The 22,697-nt window shown below is 37.8% G+C and overlaps 1 protein-coding gene across 5 annotated transcripts in view; it reads right to left on the bottom strand.

Annotated features, from left to right (window-relative positions):
* Positions 1-4,190: 4,190 nt before the first annotated feature.
* Positions 4,191-22,697, bottom strand: part of AGO3 (argonaute RISC catalytic component 3) — a 44,983-nt gene continuing 26,476 nt past the window's right edge. For 3 of the 5 annotated variants that reach the window (XM_068917069.1, XM_068917070.1, XM_009685837.2), the window contains 13 exons: positions 21,437-21,524; positions 21,144-21,291; positions 20,692-20,811; positions 19,489-19,611; positions 19,140-19,273; positions 18,470-18,654; positions 18,027-18,186; positions 16,819-16,909; positions 16,087-16,281; positions 15,559-15,693; positions 14,806-14,907; positions 12,909-13,108; positions 4,191-12,263 (listed from right to left, as the gene is read on the bottom strand). In XM_068917069.1, coding sequence (XP_068773170.1) covers positions 12,155-12,263; positions 12,909-13,108; positions 14,806-14,907; positions 15,559-15,693; positions 16,087-16,281; positions 16,819-16,909; positions 18,027-18,186; positions 18,470-18,654; positions 19,140-19,273; positions 19,489-19,611; positions 20,692-20,811; positions 21,144-21,291; positions 21,437-21,524 — 1,790 coding nt within the window. In that variant the 3' untranslated portion in view covers positions 4,191-12,154. The remainder of the gene's footprint in view (positions 12,264-12,908; positions 13,109-14,805; positions 14,908-15,558; positions 15,694-16,086; positions 16,282-16,818; positions 16,910-18,026; positions 18,187-18,469; positions 18,655-19,139; positions 19,274-19,488; positions 19,612-20,691; positions 20,812-21,143; positions 21,292-21,436; positions 21,525-22,697) is intronic. The other 2 variants (XR_011135947.1, XR_011135948.1) reach the window with 2 other exon arrangements.

Raw genomic sequence — 22,697 nt, 5'->3', positions numbered from 1 at the left:
TCACCATGTCAGTACTGTGAGCAACGGTGTGTCAAACAGAAACGAACTTTTTAAATCTCAACCACAGACAAGGTGTTTTTGTGGAGACAATGATTTAACCAAAGGCACCACATTCACCGCTGATAATCCGCACACAAGCATTTATAGCTTCAAAACCCATTTAACCCCTTATTTGCCTGTGTTCATTCTGAGCCATGAAGTTCAGCTGACACCGCAGACATAACTGAGTATTCAACACATGCATAAACAATGCCAGTAACTCCGAAATACCATCATATCCCCCCAACATTTTTAGTTTTGTGGATAAGGATGAAAATTGCCAATCAGAGCACTTAAATTCTCCTATTTTTTAATTAAATGGCGTTAACTCCAATCAAATAAGAAACTTGGAAAGTAAAATCACATTTTCTGACAAAGGTTTGGCAGCCGTGTTTGGTATCTCCCTCGAGATATTATCCCAGTTCCTGACATTAGCGATTCAGATCAGCACTTCAATCTCCATCCATTCTTGCAGACTTTGCTTTGGAAAGAAATTCAAACAATGCAAGTATAAAAAGATTAAAATATCACATATGCATTCGAAACAAATTTATTTTTCAAATTAATACGGTTGGTGTACAACATACCCCGCTTGATGGTATCTAAAGCCAACAGAGATCCAATGACTGTTGTGTGTACTATACACAGTTGTACAGAGATTATAGGTGACTGCCAGAGGGAAGGGGCAGTGAAAGAAGGTGACATTTTACTGTGCTGGAAAGAAAGCAACTGTTGCAACAGGTAGAAAATTCTGGCAGGAACAATTTGTCCTGAAAGGGAAAACGGGCAGAGGACATTGCTTCTGCTTAGCAATTACATCTTAAAACACACTGACACATGATTTCCCTCACATTCCGAATGGTTGCAGCCCACATCCGCAATACAAATAGGCACACATGGTCAAGATGGTTAAGTAAAAATAAAGGCTTTTTAGCAGTTTGTTTGCCATCTGTCTACAATCTATTTGTGCAATGTCTCAAGTCACAGCTCTACTTTCTTCTTGAAACAATTCCCTTTTACTTTGAACCCCCCTCTCCCCAGTTATCTTCATGGTTGGAACACCTTTTACTTCCTTCTTAAGCAATGGTAACAGCAAAACAAGAAGGGAGCAGTTACCACCAAATGAGAAAGAGCAAGACGTACACACAGAAGGGAATCTCAACCCACTTGACTGGTTTATTAAAATTTTATTCCGAAAAGGAATCCCAAACAGTACAATTATTATTTTTTATTTAAACATATGGTATTAAATATGCAAAATCTATATGCACAACATTGCTTCCAGCAGTCTCCTAAACAAATACATAGTGATCACTAGCAATGCTTATGGCACACACTGCCACCTGAGCCACCTTCTGCTGAAGATATTTTAATACCCACTCTGGCTCATAACTGAATGCTACCAATTACAGTGAAGGCTTTAGAGTAATACCTGTTGATAGACAATGTTCCTATCTCCAATCTAACGCCTCCAGGCCATTTAAAGAGTTGAGTTCTTTCCCCCCATAATAAGCAACAAGGCTGTTTATCCACCAATAGGAAGTTTAACTACGTACACCAAGGGAAGAAACAGGAACGTAATAGACAAAAGAATCTGCACCCTGTGAGCCCAAAGTTCATCGCCTAACCTGAGGCACGTGAGCTGCTACTCAAGGCATCCGCATATCAGTGTCACTGACCATGGCAGTAGGGGCTGGGCGACAAGCCTGTAAGAGCAACATCTCAGATTAAAAACTGATTCTGCCAACTCCGCTGCTGTACTGAGGCTAGCTTTTCAAAATTACCGTCTGCAAAACAGACAAAAAATGCAACTTTCTAGAAACAGGATTTTTCTTCATGAAAACAACATTAAGTTGTCTCAAGGCTAGGTTCAACACTGTAAAGCTTTACTGCAGAAATGAGAACGTTCTACTGAAGAACAGAAATCAAGTCCAAAGAAACGTAAGTACAGCCACAAGAAAGTGATGTACCAAACAGAACAGCCTAAAGAAGCCAGTCTTCACTGAAGAGTTGCCAGAAGTCAGAAGACAAATCTTCTCATCTCTAGCAGTCTTCCTCACACTTACTGAATTTTCGCAAAATTAATTTTTTCTTGTCAGCTAAAGAGTACTGCTCAAGTTCCTACTCTGCTGGCACACCACCAAATTTAAAAACTTCAAAAAGGTTCTTTAAATATAGCATTGCTCCAACGGGTACTGTTTTGCTAATGTGTCTGAGTGAATACTAACTCGCAAGACATGGATTTTATATCAAAAGAAACTGTTTTCGAACGGATTTAAGAGACTTGCAAATGTAAGCATCATGAAAGTTTACTAGTAACTATTTTAATAGCTAACTTTTGCACATCTCTGTTTAAATGGGTTTGAGGATCTATGGTTTATGTGCTAGCAAAACACCAAATGCAATACACCGTCATATTTTGTGTTGCTAGATAGTATTACAGTATGTGTTAAATTTCCAATTGCCAAATGTCTTTGAAGGACCAATTCAGTCCTCAATGAAGGTTTTCTCAACTTCCATTTAAATAAACTTTGCCGTCTGGCAGTCTGTTTCTCACCAAATGGAAAGAAAGGATTATCTTAAAAGAAAGCAACAGGTAAATGTTATGGGACCAATCCCAGTGGCCTTCCTCAGGCACAGCTCAGTTGTGATGACATGTCTGCCAAGAACACCGGCTCATTTCAAAGATGGACAGATTTCCGACAGTACTGTATTGATATGTGAAGATGCAAACTTGCAAGAAGGTGCACAGGTTTCTAATAAGAATTTAGCACTTCCACCTGATTCATCCTCAGAACATCTAATAGCTAGCTCTCATAAGGTGATGTGAATCATCGTATACGCTTTCTAGATGGCGTAAAAAAAAAACGGAGGCAGAATCACTTACCCAAGGTCAAAGAGGGAACCCATCTCAGAGCCAACGTTCATACCAGAGTTCCTGGCTGGACAACTCACCGATATCTCAAAACTGTATAAAACATCGCTATTTGAAGAGCTTTTCCATTATGCTCTGAAAATCCACTTTTATAGCAGCTTTAAACCTAAACTAGCATCTAATGACACAGGTGACTACTTTTGCGCAGTACACAGTATACAAAAGACTTCCCTCTACTAGTACCTTGATATCAAAGGGGAGGTGTTCCCCCCCCCCTCATACCACTTTGCTAAAACTCTGTATACCCAAGACTCCATAAAATTCATTACACAGCCATCACTACCCTCAGCTGCTGGCAAACTAGTTCTTGCAGAAATCTCTGTGATGTTTAATCCTCACCACAACGTTCCCACTTAATTAGACCTCTACACTGCTCCCGTACATTCATTAGACAACATTCTTAATGTCCTTACAGTCACCATTGCGGGGTGGCGGCAAGAATCAATGGAGTGCATGAAAGGCTGCAGAAGCACAGCAAAGAGTGAAGACATTACTGGACAGGCAACATTGAAATAAAGGCAAAATTGATTATTTTCAATAGATAATGAGAAACATATCAAGGTTAAATTTTATTTTAAAAATTGCAAATCTACCAGTAGATTTGTTTATATGACAACATTAGAGAAACCACTTGTTTTAAAAGCTTCTCCTTTCAGGATAGTTCTAATTCGCAGATAATTCAGGATTCACCTTTATTTATTAAGTAATTCAATGCAAAAACAACTCCATTCTGACCAAGGACTTCAAGCTTTAAGAACAGCTCACAAAAATATTAACCATAGTATGAATGCAAATGCAAGTTTTTCCAGCTTCTGTTCTTGATCAGAATAAGGCACATACTTGCTCTCAATGAGTTCAAGTTTGACACACACATTCCAGGACACCTAAGTTAACGTTTGAGGTTCCCAAACTGCCTGAAGGGCTCAGGCTGAACCCAGCTTGACTGACATCCACCCAACTGAATCCTTTCTATTTCTACTGGCAGTTACTTTCATCACATCATTGCACTACCCTCACATCCAGACAAAGCTGATTCACTTTCCACACGGCTAAAATGTTCTCAACATGGCTATTTCTGGAGGGAGAGTGATCCTGTGTAAGGGAATTAGGGAGGTAGGTAAGAGCTGAGGAAGAGCAGAGCAATTGTAGTGCTACAGCAAAATTAACTCTACGACTGCCTGCTGTTTTTCTTGTTAGCCAGGCACACGTCAGTGTGAACTGTCTGAAGACTGCAACCAGAAATCTATCAGAGCATCTATGTTTTATGGAGGGGTTAGATATTGCTCACAACACCCCTTGGCTCCACTGTTTCAGATAGCACCGATCTACTGGAATTCGTATCTGCTTTGAACCAAGTAAGGTAGCTTCAAGATTTAGATACAAAACACAGACTACTTGTTCTTAACTATACAATTATTATAGGCACTGATGCCTGCTTCTCAGCATGTTCCTTTTATGGAGGGGAACAGGCACTCTTACTTTTTTTAAAGAAGAAAAAAAAATCAAAAAGGAAAAAAGCTTTCCTCCTCCTATATTAGTTTCTGAAGTAGCCACACGTTGAGCCTTTTGGGTAAACTATGGATGCAAAGATACAGGTTCACAAGGCTCTAGCAGCATAAGTTTTTTTTGTTTTAAGCATATTTAGCTTTTTCAATATGCAGAAAAGTTTCCTCCTTGCATTTTTAAGAGAGCTTTCTACTACTGGTTTGATAGGACAGTCACCCCTACCATTTCTTCTCTTTATAAAACAAACATCAGGGCAGTGACAGACTGTTAAAGCATAGCTGAGTCAGTTTGGCTTTAGGATTAATCCCAGCACAATTTGCTATAAATAGTATCAATTACAGAAAATCCTCAGTCTCAAACCTTTGCCAGGAAGAAGGATGAACTAGCCATATACACTAGATTTTTTTTTTTTTTTTTAAAGATGAATTATATGAGGGTGCCTGCATTCTCAGTGATTTATTAGATTGTATTTGAATTAGATATTTCAAAATATCAGGCACCATCAAATGAATGCAACAGAAATACACAGATCATTCCTACTGTAATTAAACGCATATGTTCTACAGTTAAGTCTTCACCAAGGTAAGACTTCCTAAGAAGAGATTTGTGCCCAAGAAACTAGCATGATCAGACGCCAAGTCTGTGTCATTTATTTTTGACTACATTTGCAATGTATGGAAAGAAGAGGCAACAAGCCTCAATAGCTTCGCTATTTGCTAAATGTATATGGAAAAAACACACCTGGTTCATAGGCAAGGGAAGAGATGGAGAGATGGAGAGCATTTCCGCAAACAGGCTGATAGAAGAAGATTTTTGGCCCTTTTCAGTCCAAAAGATAGCTCTCCAGCTACTAAAAGGGATAGAAGACAGATAGTTTTGGCTCAGAATTCAGACTGAAAAAATGCTTTCTAAATCCTAGGCTAATAACATTAAGAAAGTGGGAATATACAATAATTTAAAGTCATGGTAAGCTTAAATACCAATGAATTGGGCACTGTACTAGAACAAGCAAGCTGGTGACAAATTGCAATAAAGTTCAGTTCATTTCTCCAGCTTGAAACAGAAAAGTCTATGCAGCAAAACGTTAGATTTTTGTTTCACAATTTCTGTTGGTAACACAAGCAGGAGTGCTATATTATGAATTAATTTAACAGTGTCCCTTTAAATAAAGAGGCCAGCAAGTGCAAGGGTCACTGTCGCCACTTTGGAATTCTACACTCTAGATATTTGATTGATCATGTCCAAATCAAGAAATGTTGATAAGCTCTGCTTACTCCACTCTGCTTACTGGACATGAACACATTCTTGCAACAATGCCATTTGCAATTAAAGTGGGAGTTTTATGCTTTAATTCCTGATACCCAAAAATATCCTGACTGACGTCAAGTTACTGTATGTCTTAAATGCCCAGTACTGTTTGAACAGTAATAAAAGGAACACAAACTCATCTCAGTTCTAAACTTAAAGAAACAAGGTACCAATTAGACTGTCAATCAAGTTTTTATTCAGGTTCCTCTCCAAAATGATGAGCTAAGCTGACTTCAGTGAAGAAAATCAAGACATTCAGAAACTTCTCCCATCTAAATAAGTGTTAAAAGCAACATACAGACCAGACACAGACCTATGAGCTGCACACAGATTAACAATAAATATACAGAAACACCACATTAAAAGACAAGGCTCATCTTGGAAGAAAAAAAAAAGTCTGATAACTGCTATTAAGACTATTACAAAAATGAAAGTTAAGTGTGTATTTTTTGCAGGCATGTGCAAGCACATTACAGTGTAATCAAAGCAGAACTTTGCTATTATTATTACTTTATGCAGCATTACAAGGTTACTGAGGTGCAGTGTTTAATAGTCTAGTCTACAGCTTTTCCTGACTGGAAGAATGCTCACCAAACTCGCTATGGACCCATAACACCTTTGACCGCCTAAAGAGGGCAACATCTCCCACCCCAACAAGCCGTTACCCTGCAGAGCGTCACAGCTCCCAGCTAAGAATCAGAAGTCCCATCAACATGTGCACATTACTCCTTTACAAATGCAAGCCATGTGACATCTGCTCACAGTAGGACTGATCATCTCTCAGAGTCTTCAGATAGTTCTCATTTTGTCTACTTCACCTTTGGGAGCTTGCTACATCTCCAAGAGACAACGTCCTTCGATAACCATGGATTTCGTTTCACCATTAATTACACTGTCCAGAGAGTCCTGTGCGCTTACTTTTCCTATAGCCTGCTCCCAATCCCCTCAATATGAACAGGTAAATTGCACCGACTAAACCAAAACCGATTCTAGCCTACCAGCTGAATTTGGTGATCGTTCGTTCCTCAATGCCTTTCCCTCCGATGAAAACACCTTCCTGGTTAATCTTGGTCCTGACTCAGAGAAACTGATGCTTGAGAGTACCTGAAAGATACCATCAAACACTTGGCATTTTCAATAATTTATCTTAAATTTTCAGCCACGTACAAATGGAAAATAAAAATCTACAGCACCATCTTCTAAAAAGGCACTTTCTGAAGACTGTCTTGCTTAAAAAAAATAAAAAATAAAAATAAGAAAAATCACTCCAAGTTTTAAACAGTGGAACTGCTTTGTTTTAAAAGGATCCTACATTAACTACCCGTGTTAGGGGGTAGTACTTCAGACAAAATTTGTAAAGGCCAGGGCACATAGGATGGAAAGCAGATAGAATCTCTCCATCAACACCCTTGTTTCTGCAAAACTAATGCTTCAATATTTTCTTTGCAAGCTTCTTCCCCAACAATTCCTTCCCCTCCATATGCACCTTTGCCTACTGAGGGACTTTTTTTTTTTTGTGTAGTGTTATAGAGATTAAGATTCTTGGGACTCTGCTAAGGAGGTAAAATTTAGGATCCTGTATATGTCTGTTTCATACCTCAATTACTGTAAAGTACAAAATCTACTAGCAGAAAGCATCAGTTAGCTCAAGCTCTAACCACTATTTTTCAGGCTTACAAAAAAAAAAAGGTGAATTGGCTAAAGTTTTATTTAAACACATGTCAAAACAAAAATGGTATCACTACCCAATATCAATCTAAAGTACCATCTTTGGGTAGAAAAGTAAGCCAGGAATCTTTCCCTTTGACATCCCTATGGTTTTGTTTTTTTTTTTTTTTTTTTTTTTGCTGGATCCAATTAACCTGCTAGTGGCAGCCATAAAACTCCACAGCACTGAGACCAACAGAACATCTGCCTGGCATGATGGAGACTAAGATGGCCATTTGGAAATAATGATCTCTGAAAACTGAATGTATGGTTTCAAGGTACATAATCTGAGCTTTTGATTCCTTGGTTATAAAAAGTGCTTTGAGTAATATTCTAAACCCTCAGTTCACAAAACTGGGAAAATATCAAAAGAGGACAAGATATGAATAAAGTGTTAAAAAAAAAAAAAGGCCTCAAGTTTTTGTAAGTGTAGTCTGAACTTGGAAATTGCCAGAGTGAACTTTAAGACTAGTAAAAAACCAGTAGTAGTAGCAGGAATTTGTACAGAAGATGATTTTCTGGTATCTTATGTTAAGCATTTCATAGGACATATTTGTACTTCAAAGAAAAACGAAATTAGTTTAGGACCAATGGCCTCCTGAAATAATTTGGTTGACAAACTTTCAGAAATCCATTTTACTTCTGAAAATCATTTCTATGGCCAAAACAGACTTCCAAAAGGATGCCAGAACGAACCCTATAGAAATAACTTTTGGACACATTTCACCAGATTACACATTTAACAGTAATACAGCAATCCTGAGTAAAATGGCCACAGCTGAAGTTCCCTACAAAAAAAGCTACTTACAGTGGAGTCATCAGTCTTTCTGGTAGTAGATGTTGCAAGTTTAACTCCTCTAGTTCTATTTCTCTCCAAATTTGGATCTACTAGTCGCTAGGATCACAGTCTAGGCAAGGCCTTCTGCTAGGTTACCAGAAGCATTGCCTCCAGTCCCAGAGAGTGGCTCCTACTTTTGGCACCGTACCAGTACTGCAACTACAGCTTTGGGTGGTAGATACCCTAAAGGTGCTCTTCCCCCAAACTGGCTCCGGGCCCCTTGTGCGTGCTCCCGCCATGGAAGCAATCAGTGGCACTTGCAAGTACACATGAAGTCTTGGTGTAGTAAACTGGTACAGTGTCTTAGGAGATAGGAATCATTTTTCTGGATAGGCATATGAACGAGGCCAATATCTCTGCAAAGCAAGCAGAACTGTCAGCCTTTGCCCACGTCCCTCTTTGGACTATATACAGACAGCTCCCAGAATGAGAGGAGGATCTGGTATGCCACTCAAGACTTCCCCAGACAGCACATAAAATTTGAGTTTTTTTTTTTTTTTTTTTTAAGGAGAGCAGGTACAAAAATAAAAGAAATCCATATACTCTGAAAATATACTGGAAACTGCCACCACAGATGAGGTACCATTTATCCCGACCCCCCCCACCCCCAAACTGCAAACATCAAAATATATATGTTTTTAAACAAAGGAAGAATATCTGGCTATTTAATCTCAGTTAAAATGACAGCACCCTTTGTTACACTTGATATTTCACACCATTAATTTTCTTTTGAAAAAACAAGATTCCTAACTAACCTTGATTCCTTGCTTATCTCCTCATTCCTTAGTGCAGTAATTGTCCATCTCCATTTAAATAAATATAGCAGCTACAGCATCATAAATGTGTGGCCCTCACAACGCCAGTAACTTGATATCGTAATACAAATAAGTATCGGCACTTTACGTAGATATTTGCAAAACCAAGAATAGAGATTAAAACTTCCAAATACTCTTCACATGAAAACCAGGTAAAATTACTTGTTGAGCTAGCATTTAAGTCATTTTCCCAATGATCTTTTTTTTATTTTTTGGTGAAAGTAGCAAGCAAAAAAGCTTCTCAAATCATAGTCACTGAGTGCGGGCAGGATGAGCAGTGTACAGTGTCTTTGAGAGGAGAGTCAAAAGACTTTAATAAAAAGGAATTTTCACCTAAATGCCAGAAATCCACAAGAAGTTTTTGTAAAATAGTTTCCTTAAAAAAATTCCCTATTTTAAAACATTAATTTTCTGTAAAAAGCCTAACCTGAACATTTTATAAACACAATACTAGCTAGAGTGCTTCTGAGAGAAGACTGTCAGGTCTCAGACTAAGAAAAACATTTGAGAGATTTATTTGGAAATCCTCTTGCTCAAATTATTTAGTTACACCAACCTCCTGCAGCAGTTTTATTTGAAGGCGCTGAAAGGTAAGTGCATTAAGAAGTCAAAGAATGCGGCTGGGACAACCCGGGATCTGCAGCTACCTGATGAACATATGCATCTCCCGGGACCCCGAGGAGTTTTTCAGACACATCAGGATCTGCTGAAAGTCTCTCTTGACCACCCTCCCACCTATTCTCTAAGGACCCCCCAAGCCACTAGCAAACTGCCCACCTTCATGACTATTTCCAGTGCAATTTTAACTTTGCAAAATTAATCTTTTTATGGTATCTTCCTTGATATTGGGACATAAAATACGTATATACACTAACTGTTTAGTAAAGCTCTTTGAGACAGTGTTGTCAACAGCACTACATACATTTCAATGCAACATACAAACGCACAAAATACAGTACTTTGTTTTCTGGCAGAAAAATGGGGGAGATTCATGCCTGTTGAAGCAAAACGGGCTCAGATTTTAGGCTCAAAATACAGTATATTGGCAAACAGCGGATTTCATGAGAATGACAGGAGATAAGCTACTTATACCAACCCGCTGGTTTTCATGTGGAGAGCAAGTGGAGTTCAGAAGGGCTGGGATAACAGCAATGCCCATATAAATGATCTGCAGTATATATACTATGAACCAGTGCAAATAAAAACAGTCAAAAATGCAGTTCACGAGTTTACAAAGTGCAAAACTCCCCAATCCCCTCACTGAATAAATGCTCATCTCTGACATCTTAAATATTGTTTTACCTTTAAAGTGGAATGAAAAAGTCCCATTAATTTGTTTCACATTTCAGTGATTTAACATGTTACAACTATCCCAGCCCTCTGTTATTTTATTTGCAAAGTGAAATGAAGTTACCAATAACTTAATTTTAAAAGGAAAGTCATATCAAAGAGGAAAAAAGCTAAAAATTTTAGTAATTCCAGACACTTTATTGATGTCAAATAGATTTAACTAAGCATGTAAAAACTTAGATTTTAATAAAAAACCCCTTTCCATTTAATTCAAATATCCACCACATCTCAAAGCCAAAAATATGGCCAATTCCTTTGTTAAATCAAAACACTGCAGTAACAACAATAAAGCTTGCAGAATTCTAGAAGCATTTTTGCTATTTTTTGATTTAAAAAAGGAAAATTCAAGATTCCTTCTGACTATAAAACTTTCCTTTCAAAATTAAGGCTTTTACTTTGTCCTTTTAAAATCATGGAGGTGTCCATTCTCCCACGGTTAGTGGTACAAACACTGCTTTAGTACAGCTCAATGGACACAGTTTTCCTTTAGAACGCTTATTGCACTAAAAGATAGCAAAAACAAGTTGTCAGTTTTTAAAAAATAAACATGGTTACATTTCTAAAAAATAAAAGTTGATGTTGACCATATGTTCTGTAATAATTAAATTAAAGCATTATTATTACTCTAATAAATATAAAAGAAACAAAAAGGAAGCTAAACTTCAAAAACACATACATATGAAATCACATTAAGGTGTGAGAGGCAGCAAGTAAACTAGCATTTTTCTTTTTCCAAAAAGACCTTAGCTCTAAAGTTTCAGTTCTGGTGTTTACTGTATGTAATCCCATAAAACTTGGGACATCTGATCTCACATGAAGCTCCAAAATATTTGACTTGCCAGATAGAAAATAATTGAAACTTTTGGACTAGGTAAAACAGCAGCTTCAGTAAATTCACCAGGGAGCAAGAAGAGTTTGGATCACTACTGCCTGCATATAATACCACTAGCTTCTTTGTTTGCTTTTTAAAAGGGAACTATTGGAGGTAAGGACTCCAAAGCTGTGAAGAAAGACAAAGGCAGCAGTTGGCTAAACTATGTTCAAATTATTGGACTAGTGTGCAAAATGTCTTCCCCTCCCCTCACTTTTTCTAGTTAGTGCTGTACATTCAAATGTACTTGGATACGTTCACATTCGAATGCTGATGGCAATATTGAGAGAAAGCTTTCTCAATGCAGTGGGGTAAAAGTAAAAGGGGGTTTTTGCACACTTCCCTCCCTGAAACAATCATCGTGATTGTTCCTATAAAGGTTGCTTGCTTTCTTTCTTTTTTTTTTTTTAAATTACACCATCAATCTTTTTCTATTTTTATTTTTTTGCAAAGATAGTTGTGCTGCCGAGCAACTTGAGGTAAAGGCATAAGAGGGTTAAACTACGAGGAAAAAAAAAAAAAAAAAAGATGGCGGTGCTTCCTACAGGAGACCGCGCCAAAAAAGCAGTTGGCTGGTTTCATATTGCATAATAGTGCTGTGTTCCTCGATGAAGTAAACAATCTTCCTTGTGTCAATTTAAGGGTTAGCCTCTCGCCCCTGCACAGCGTCAACTTCAGCATGATCGGAGGCGCACCCCATAAACCAACCCCACTGGAGACATACATTGTATGTGGCTTAATTTTTCAGTTCTTCCTTTCAGTGAGTATGCTCCCATTTTATTGATTTAAGCGAAGTACATCGTGCGTAAGGTGTCTTGGTGAATTTGTACAGCCTTCGCCAGGGCCTGCGGATCTCTCCCATTGCTTTGTCCTGAAACATGGCTTCCTTCAGCACTGCAAGAAAATGAGAAAAATTGAGAAAAGCAGTGCTGTAAATTACAGTAATTGAGACTAGGAGATATCTTCACATCAGTTCAACATGCAGAAGGCTAACACGGCAATACTAATAGAGCGGCATACCAAGAGAAATCTGCTGCTCTGTTCACCTAAGCAACAAGACTTTTGACAAATCCTTTTACCTTAGTTGCTCAGTTTGTTCATCTATAAATAATCCTATTACAAATATTTTGATGGCCTTAAAGTTTTGAAATACTTCTGACAAAGTGGAGCTAGATAAGTTCAAGGCACTATTAACGTTTGCTTCATTCATGACTGCTCTTAACTCTAAAACCAGAAACCCAATGCATGACTTGATCCTTCAGACCATGTCAAAGCAATAACACAGAATACTTCATTAAGCTAAACTTAATTCTTTTGATCCGAGTTTTAGTCAATAGAATCCCCCAACCCATTCTGATCTAGTACAAGCAGCAGCAGTCAGGAAAAAGTATTTGAAGTCCTGTCTCTGAGATTAAAAAAAAAAAAGAGAGAGATTAACTGCAAAATGAGCAGTAATTACCTATAATAAGATGGCTCTGTGCCTGTAAGGGAGCAGACACTAACAGGGACAAAAACCTAAGCACCTGTATTTTCATTTACCTGTCATGTTCTTTGTCCACAAGATGGTATCGTGCTCTGAACGCTACCAGGTGAGCATAATACGCTGGTGCAGGTATAGAAACTGAACGTGTACAGCGCACGTATGTGTGGCAGAGCTGGTAAGTCAGCAGCTGAAGTTCATCTGCAGTAAAACAGTTATCATCCCACAAAACATGATAGTGTGAGGGACGGCTGGTACCCTAAGAAGAAGGGAACATTGATTCACTTATTCTGCTTTTTTACACAATCAAGTCTCGAGATTCAGAAAGGCTGGACTACCTAGTCTGTATTCCTATGAAATGGTAGCCAAAAGATTTCAATCTTATGTCAGGGTTATATTTAAAGATGAATAACAAATCTACCATTCACATCCATTGTTACTCCAATTATCCTCACTTAAAAAAAAGGCCTTTTAGTCTAAATTTGCCTAAACTTGAGCTTCCAGATAACCCTCTATGATCAAAGTCTGCTCCTAGTATGTGTAAACTGTCATTACGCCATCTCTTAACTGCCCTGAATTAAAATCGTTTCTCATTTAGATATGTTTCCCAGAGAAATAACCAGGCTGCTTTTAACTCTTTCCAGTTAATATTAATATCCCAACTTAAAAGCATGCATACCAGAAACGGTTCCAGTGTTCCAGAAGTTACCTAGAGTACACTGCACAAAAATTAGGTGTTCTTGCTTCAACACATCATCATCTTGCTTACAGGTTCAAGAGTTATAATTGCATTACGCTGGATCAGATTATTACACGCTACCAATGTGTCAGGGTCTCCCCCACGCGCTCACTTTCCCCAGCACTTAACATTTCCTTCCAGACCATTAACAAATACCGAACACTGAGTGTAGGTCTTCAGAACTCTTAGAAGCTCTGCATTACACAACTGACTTGCAATTACTTTGAAAGTCACTGGTTTTGGAGTAAGCAAACACTCCTCTTTCCCCATCCCTTACCCCTTCCCCAACAAGAGGGTGACATACTAGAGTTAAGCTTTATAGCAGTGCAAGTAAATTAGGTCAATAGTTATCTTTCTGCCAGGCTAGAAGTCTCTCTTTTATATTTCTATACATAAATATAAAAAAATCTCAGTTCAGTTGACATTTATTTGTGGCTCACTGTATTAATAACAACGAGTGGCAAATAAAGCTGGCGCTGCTGCTTCAACTTTTATTGACTTTTTTTTTCCTCTCAGGTGCCAAAACTGAGTTTGCTACCACGAAGATACACATGAATGGAGAAAAGTAGCAGAAGTTTTCAACTTCTGAATAAAAACTTTGTAATGAATCAGAACACGAAAAGAAAAATACACCCACCCAGCCTCAGCAGAACTAATGACAATGTGGTCACAGACTCACATGATAAAAATTTGAAGAATGATTTTTTTTCCCCCCATTTTTAAGCAATATCCCGATACAACCTTTGTCATTAGAATGGCTCTCCATTGTATTGTTGGCAATACCACTGCATTGCTGGATTTAATTTCTACACCTGTAAATCACTGGTCTGCATTTAGTCAGTTAATAATCAACATAGCCTTCAGTCTTTCAAATTGCTTACATTTGAAAACTTGATTCAATGTTCATTTCATTATAGCTATACATCAAAAAAGCAGTAAATTTATTTTCAGAAATAACAAAGCTCCAAAATAAAATGACCTCTTCAAAGTAAATTTCACAAAAAACTTGACTTGCCATCAAAGCATCTTCTAGAAGTGTAGCAGAGACCACCTCTTAAGTAAATAATTAATACTATTGGTCCCCAAATAATTTGGTGTCTCAGATAAAACACAATAAAATGACATTTCCCTACTAAGTAACTGTAAGCACATGCTTCAAAAAAGGCAAAAAACAACATGTTTTAAATTAACATTTACTTGTAAAGAAACAATCATACCTGTATTCCAGCATGGCTGCAGAGGTAAAAGTCAAACTCATATGGATGTGTAATGTCTGTATCTACAGTTGTTCCAGCTGGAATGTTGCCACTTCGACCAACCTACAGAGGGTTTTGTTGAAAAGAGTGTCAACTAGCCACTATTTATACATCTCAACTGTAACTAAAACCACAACTTTCTATTTAATAGATGCAACAGTAACAGAATTGCCTCAGTACTGTTTGGAATGTGTCAACACAGCAGTCTACGATGTTGGACATGAACGCTGTATGGCTCTCTACCATCCCAACACAGAATATGGCATCCACAGCACTTCAGAACTTCTACTCTTAGGGAGTCAGAAGAGCTGCACGTAAATTGGATTTAGAATTGCACGCTCACGTTTGCGTTAACCTAAGAACAGAAACATTAAGGATTCCATCATATTGTATTTTCTTCTGTTAAGATTACTGTAGACTTGTTCCTAGACAGTGTATTAATTATAGTTCACTGATAAAGACTAGCATTCAGAGCACAACATGACAAAACCAGATGGGGATTTAAAAAAAAAAAAAAAAAAGAAAATAAATCTATTTACAGTCAAAGATTTTTCTAATTGGGGCCATATTTTATGCCTATCAGTTCAACATTTCCTCTAAATGCAAAAACAAACAAAATAGACTGACAAAGAAATCCATGCTTTTATGTTCTTCAGCAACATAAGTGCTTGACATTGAGCTTTCCACATAAGGCTACTATGAGATAATGATTACCCTTTCTGTTCTGTCAGCACAAAACAATCGTGTATGATGTCGCTTCTGCACCACAATATAGGTTATTCCAGGCTGGTAATCTTTCTCCAAACTGATGCAAGCTTCTCTAATGGCTAGCAGTTCATAATACAAAACCTACAAGCACAAGGACAGAATAGTTTAGCTTTTCCTCCCATTATATTCTACCTGCAATGCTTAATAAATTGTTTGCAGTTAATACTACATTCAGCTCTGCTACACGATTAGCAATCTTAGGAAATCTTGAGAAATGTACTGTTTCCAAAGTTTTAAGAGCTCTTCTTTCCAGAGAGGAAAGAGATTATTATAACCTTTCTTCACCCAACATGCTTGAGAGATTCCCTCCTAAAAGCGTCACAACTGTTTTGTGACAGCTTGGCATTAATATAAGCAACTCAAGCAGTACAGCTTATTCAAACATGAGAAATGGAATTATTATGTTACATACAATGTTTAAGGGGGTGAAAAAAAACTAAAAAAAAACCCCCCAAAAACAAAAAAAGAACCAACCTGTCGAAACTGTCCTTCAGAGACTCCATCCCTATAGAAGATGATACGCGTGGGCTTGAACCGTGTTGACTTATAGAACTGGATGAGAAGCTCTCTCACCATGGAGGCAAGATCTTGGATGATTTCCTGCCGGGGTCGCTGAACTCTCACTGTGGCACAGTACCGGCTTGGATGAGCATCCATACTACCTACGACCTTCAGGGGAATATTATATGACTAAAGGCTACAAGATCAAATCTACACAAAAATGTTAAAATAACAAAAAAAAACTCCAGAAAAGGAGCCAAAACATTCCTGCCAAATCCAGCTTTTAACTACATTTTCTTCCTTTAAAAAAAAATATAAAAGTGTTATTAAAATTATGAAGATGCATTATTTCCTTTAGAATATTTTTGCAGAAGTGTATTATTTAATGTGACTGCCATTCTATGTTGATTTAAAAATTCAAATGCCAAGAAAAATAATCTGAAGTATCAAGCAGCATTTTTCTTCTAAAAAGACATGATTTTTAATAAAGCTGAAAATCTGTACAGAGAACTGGCATAAGCCCTAGAAGATATTTAACACAGACATAGTCAAGGAGTTCATATAAACTAAGTTCTCAAAGCATATATATATATGTGTGTGTGTGTGTGTGTGTGTGTGTGTATATATATGTGTGTGTGTATATGCATTTTCTATTTTAACATTCATCTAAGATGAAAAAAATTATGCTGACTTAATAAAACTTACAGCAGCTATGGAAGGCTTCTTTCCATCTCCAGCAGGAGGGTGTGTGACATCTGCTCCCAAAAAGATCACTGGCTGCTGGAACACAGAAGGTCTAAACAACAACAACAAAAAACAAAAACAAAAAGCCAAAAAAGTAGATGAATACTTGATGCAAGCTTATTGCTCAAACACCTTCTTACCAGGTACTCTCACCAAACTTAATGAAATTTGTGTGCAAGTCATTCTGAAATACACTGCAGTTTAACTGTAGCATGATTCTACTAGAGAAAAGCTTAAAAGCAACAGTTTCTTACAGAAATTATCATTGACAATTGATTACAATAATGCCTGGAAGCCAACTAAGCATTACTTAGGTACTGCGTTAGCCATGCCACAAATGACCAAGTGCAGTAGCCCACACATTATTCTGGCTTACAGAACAAAAACAGCAGGACGATCTCTCAATGCATTCAAAATACTTTTCCAAGTGCCATTGTTTCACGTTTAAACTTTGGTTCCAAGCTTTCAGAAAGTCTCAGGAAAGAATTTCTAAGGCTAACACTTTAGAAGTTGCTCTGGATCGCTACCTTGCATTACGCACACTTCTCTTTCAGAGAATAGATACGCTCTCTTAAACGTTAGACAAACAGAATTTCTAGTCTTCAGGACAGATAGACCTGTGCTTTTTAAGAAGTTTCCATGTAAGAAAAATGTGCATGCACTTGGGTTGAACTGATGGAACCTTGTCAGCATAGGCCTAAAACAACTGGAACAGACATGAGAGCACAGAGAATAGCCATGCAAAGAACAAGCATGAGATGAGTTACCTAGCCTATTAAAGTGGGAGAAATAAGATGCCTTCTGTATGCACTACAGTAACAGCACATTGGTGTATTAACCAAAAGTTGCATTCTCCTGTGCTGTACATGCTTAAGCCTCCAGAGAAAATACACATTAACACTTTCAATGTCTGTAGAACTGCAGCTTCTGTTCAAATTTTTGATATTAACCAAACATTTGGTAAGACCCTTGGCTTGAGACCTAACTCACAGGCCACAGCCACTCAGAGCCATGCCAGAAAAACTTTTAATGCTTTTCAAGTCTCATATACCATACTCAGAAGGATAGTTTGAACTTAAAACCCTGGCCAGCTTTAAACTCTGCTACATATCAAACTTAACCACATCTATTAAGACAAAACCTAAATCAATCTCCATAAAGATTCTTACCGTTGATGAGGTACAAGAATATTGTTGATTCCTCCTAGTTTAACATTAATCTTCAGGCACAGATTTGACAGGGTCTGTGGAGATGTTTTGATAACGTTTTTGACTTGAACACACTGCGTGGCCATTCCCAACAACGTATCTCCCACACGCTTCACCTCCGCTGAGAAGCAAGCATTAAGATAAAATTTAAGTCCATTTGAAATTATAGCTGTATTTTGTTTTGATCTTAGCTGAAGTCAAAATATTTCAAATATACATCCTGTCTTATTAATTTTCAATTTAGCTGCCCACTCAGACCTACTTCCCATTCACTGTAACTTCTGGCAAAAGTGGTTTTCTAATGCCTAAAGAATGATCATGAAGAATTTTCTAACACTTGCTGAGCAGCAAATGCCTCACAACAACACCGGAGAGAAAAGGTACAGCCACAGCTGTTCCCTTACCATATACTGGCGTTTTCCCTGGCAGGATTACAATGATAAGTTGAAGACCTGAATAGGTGTTCTTGAGGTGCCGAAACATGGGCTCCACACTGTCAGCACCTTGGGCATATTTACAGAAACAAGGCTGGCCTTGGATTGGCATCCCTGCATCCTTGGAGATCTTCCGCAGCTGGTCTGTAAAACCCCTAAGGATAAGAAGTTTATTGAACTTTTATAGTAGCAGTACCACACAACATTCAAAGAAGATGGGGACAGAAGAACAGTCTCTCAAATGAGGAACAGGGTTCCAAGCAGCCTTTAAAGTAACTTTTTTAAAGCATTCATTATGTGGAGGGTATATAGCCTTGAAACATCATAAACTAGAATTAAAAAAGTAAAAAAACAAAAAACACACACATAAACAAGTTTAGAGGCCTTTAGTTCTCCACGCAAAGATGCTAGAAGTAACTAGTGGGAAAGCAGCAACATCGCAGGACTAAAACACCACAATGCGTCCAAGCAGTTTTTTACTGTAATGTTCAGCAAGGAAGCAAAGCAGCTTGGATTCTCTTTAGCATCGTAGAAGGTTAAAGCCAGGTAAAATGTTCATTATGAACTCCTATGTTCAAGATTTCATTAAGATGGCTTCATTAAGAGAACAGTCCAAAGCCTGAACTATGACATGCCTTACTTCAGTATTTCTTCTCTGCATTGTCTCTGCGTTGCAAAACAAGCTATGGCCCACATTTTGATCTCAACACCAGTGTGAAACTGCTTCCCTCGCATGTCCCATACTCCATGGCTTGGGGTTGCCACTGTTCGATTCTGTGGAAATAAAGGAAACACTGATATTCAATGATTCAAAAAGTAAAAGTCTATGCTATTTACAATTTCAGGATAACACAAAGCTTACCGCTCAAACTCTGACTCTGTACTACAAAAGACAGTAGCACTGGCTAAAATATTCAAGTTAGTGAGAATCCTCCTTCAAAATCAAAACACAGAAAGAAAAACTAAAAGCAAAACAAAAATATTCTCACCCGTCCTCCATACTGCAACATTGGAGCTGGGAGCACACGCCCTGTCACATGGGCCATCTCATCCCGGACTTTGAACTGGAACTCTTGAACAAATGGATCTGCATCATAATTTGCACTTCTTACCTAAAGGAAGAAGAGTTTTTCCATATTACAGAAGTGTCTGATTATAATTCATGTATAAGCTTAAAAGGAATGCTGCAGAATTGTTCTCCAAAGACTCTCCTTTCCATTAAGAGAGGCTCATATACAAGTAATCAACACCATTAACCTATCAGGAGCAAAAAAAAAAACAAAACAAAACAAAAAAAACACTATACCATGAGATATATTGGATAAGAAAAATTTTTTGTTCCCTCACTTACTCAAATATGATTGATTTTTCTTAAAAAAACCCTTTTCGGTTATAAGAAAGTATTCTGCCAAACAGCTTTAGCATGTGCAGTAATGCAGATTTGAACAAGACTAGTCAACTCATTCTGTAGCTAGAAGACAGAAGAACAATCTGTTTTGATTTCCATTCTTTAACCCCCCTTCAGATATAATACGGAATGTTATTATCTTTTAAAAGAAAGATTAATCAAAATGCACTGAAGTAGGTTAGCTTATACCTGAAAATGTTCACTTGTACACTCATTCAAGAACATGTTGTTTATTCCCAGCATAGATCAAAAAGCACTCTCCATTAGAGACAAAAACTCCCAAAATGGTACAAATTTAACTGCTTTAATTACTGTAGAAAGAATATTGCACATTCATGTTTTCTGGGTATTACAGAACACTCAACTATTAGTTCTGAGTAATTTCATAAACTACTTGGAAGTCATTGCAAAGATCGAACGCACAAATCTATTCCTAAATGCTGGACTTGCACTACTACTACTACTTTTAAATAAATCCCATCCAAAAAGAAAGTAGTTAAAAATCTATTAAGTCAAGGATTAGAAGGAAGGAATGAAAAGATGCTGTTGATCATATATAAAGTTTCTACAACAAAAAGGTTAGCCTGAACGTCCGATTGGAGGATATTAATTAAGGAAGCCCACAGGAGGCTTGAGCAGAGCAACTTGAGGTATTTCTTGCAAATAAAGCAGTAGCCAAGGTCCAGTAAAAGCACTGTCAGGCTGGGGTCAAGACATGAATCTTGTCTAGTCCAGCATCATTTAGTGACGATTACCACATTCAGTCTGAAATTAAAGAACTAACCAATCTGCTTATTTCCTCTTGCCTATCTGGAGCAGATCTTGCTGTTGCCTTTATCATAGTTGATGTCTGATTGTCTGTTAGCTTCTTGATACATCGTTGGCCAGCTACAATGTTACATACCTTTAAAGGAAAATTAGAAATGTCATACACAATAGAAGTATTTAGAAACAGATCCAAATAGACTGTACATATACAATATTGTGCTATCACTACAAAAAACACCTCCAGTGGGTTTAAGCAACGGTATGCTTCCCCCCCACCAAGTACTACACTTTAAAGCATGTTTTAAATGCAGATAGACTATCTTTAGTGAGATATAACAATTAACAAACAAGCAAAGAACATGTAAACGTTCAAAACCACTTGTATTGCAAGGTGTACTACTTGTTAGCATTCTGCAAAAAGATACAGCCTACCAATAACATGATGATTTATCAGAATAAGCTCATTACTTCTAAAGGCAGGTAGGTGTGTTTCTGTTCTTGTCCCACTTGTAGGCAAGGAAGATGAGGATATTTCAGCTGGAGGTTGTATTTCTCTCTGAAATACTGTGCTACTGTTCTCTCCACAGTCTGGCCGTTTTCTAACTGTAAAGGGAAGCTGAAAAGACATATGTTTTAATCACACGTACTGAAAGCTTAGTTGGCAAGCATCAACATTCTCAAAATGAGTAGAATATTAGGTTCTGCTACACATTCAGTGCTAAGCTATTGCACACTTTATGCGCTGACAAATAGCATCTTACGTTTGATGACTTGCAGGCCTTCTTGTTACGTTACAAACACGGTATTTCCGTCTCATTGTTCCACAATGAGTCACTTCTACCTTTAGACCTGCATGAAAGCACCAAAAAAACCTGATGTCATAGCTACACAGACTTCTGCACAGGAGACACAGGTTGCTTAGAATATGTTCTAATCAAGCAGCTTTGAGGATCACAGCTCAAACAGCACAGTACTAGAAATTACTATTCTCTAAACATTTTGCTTTCATTATAATTTGATTTCTGACTGATCAGGTATTTTCTTCAAAACTAAATCCTAATATAGAATATTTTAAAGTTCAATGCCATCTAAATTTCTCATAGCAGTTTCATTTAACAGGCATGCCACTAATCCCAGATACACTGAGGGCTGCTTTCAACATAGTCTTTTGTTCTCATTCACAATGCTGTATTCCTCTTACATCGAGCAGCTCCAGTGCCATTAATATTGAAAGGACAAAAGTAGATTTCTACCTTATTTTCCTTTCCCCCCCCCCTTAGTATTAGAGGCACATTCAGCCTTTATTTTCTTTACTTTCACTGACCGAGTTTAATTTCTTTATGTTCTGAGCAGCTGAAGATCTAGTCCAAAAGCACCCAGCCCACCCTGTCAGGCTACATGCCACAGACATTACTGTGTATCCACCGTAATAATGACGGTCGTAATGGCAGCTCCAGTAACTGTTCAGTGGCTTTTTCTATTAATTGTGCATGCACTGATTATCTGTACTGTACATGCAGAGTAGATTCAACATCTGCCAGAAGTACTGAGCTTACAACACAAGTGCTGCAAAGCGTGGGCACATCAGTATGCCTTTTGCTAGTCCCATGAAAAGAAAAAGCAGTTGAAAGCAGAGCATTGCTACCCCAATAATTCAACCTACAGTCCACCACTAAAAGCTTTTGGGAAAGCAACTGGACGACTCGGCCTGTTGAGGCTCATTTGGATTGTAGACCACAGACTGAATACCCCACATCAAGTCAGGTCCTTGGGTACCAGACAGCAGATGGACCACGATTAATTTACTAGGGGCATAGGCCTCCCAAAGAAGCTTTAACTGTTATTTCATTGATTCCATCATTAACATTACTCAGAGGATGGCATAATCAAAAATAAACTACCACTGGCCTGTAATAGCATTCAGATAAAACACCCAAAACGAACCATGAAACACTGTGGACAAACAGAAAAGGGTACTCGATACACAGATATCTGGAATCCATTTGTCATTAATCTGCTGTG

Source organism: Struthio camelus, chromosome 23 (genome assembly GCF_040807025.1).
Source record: "Struthio camelus isolate bStrCam1 chromosome 23, bStrCam1.hap1, whole genome shotgun sequence".
Lineage (NCBI taxonomy): Eukaryota > Metazoa > Chordata > Aves > Struthioniformes > Struthionidae > Struthio > Struthio camelus.
Note: the sequence above shows the minus strand (reverse complement) of the source record. Positions and strands in the feature narration are given on the sequence as shown.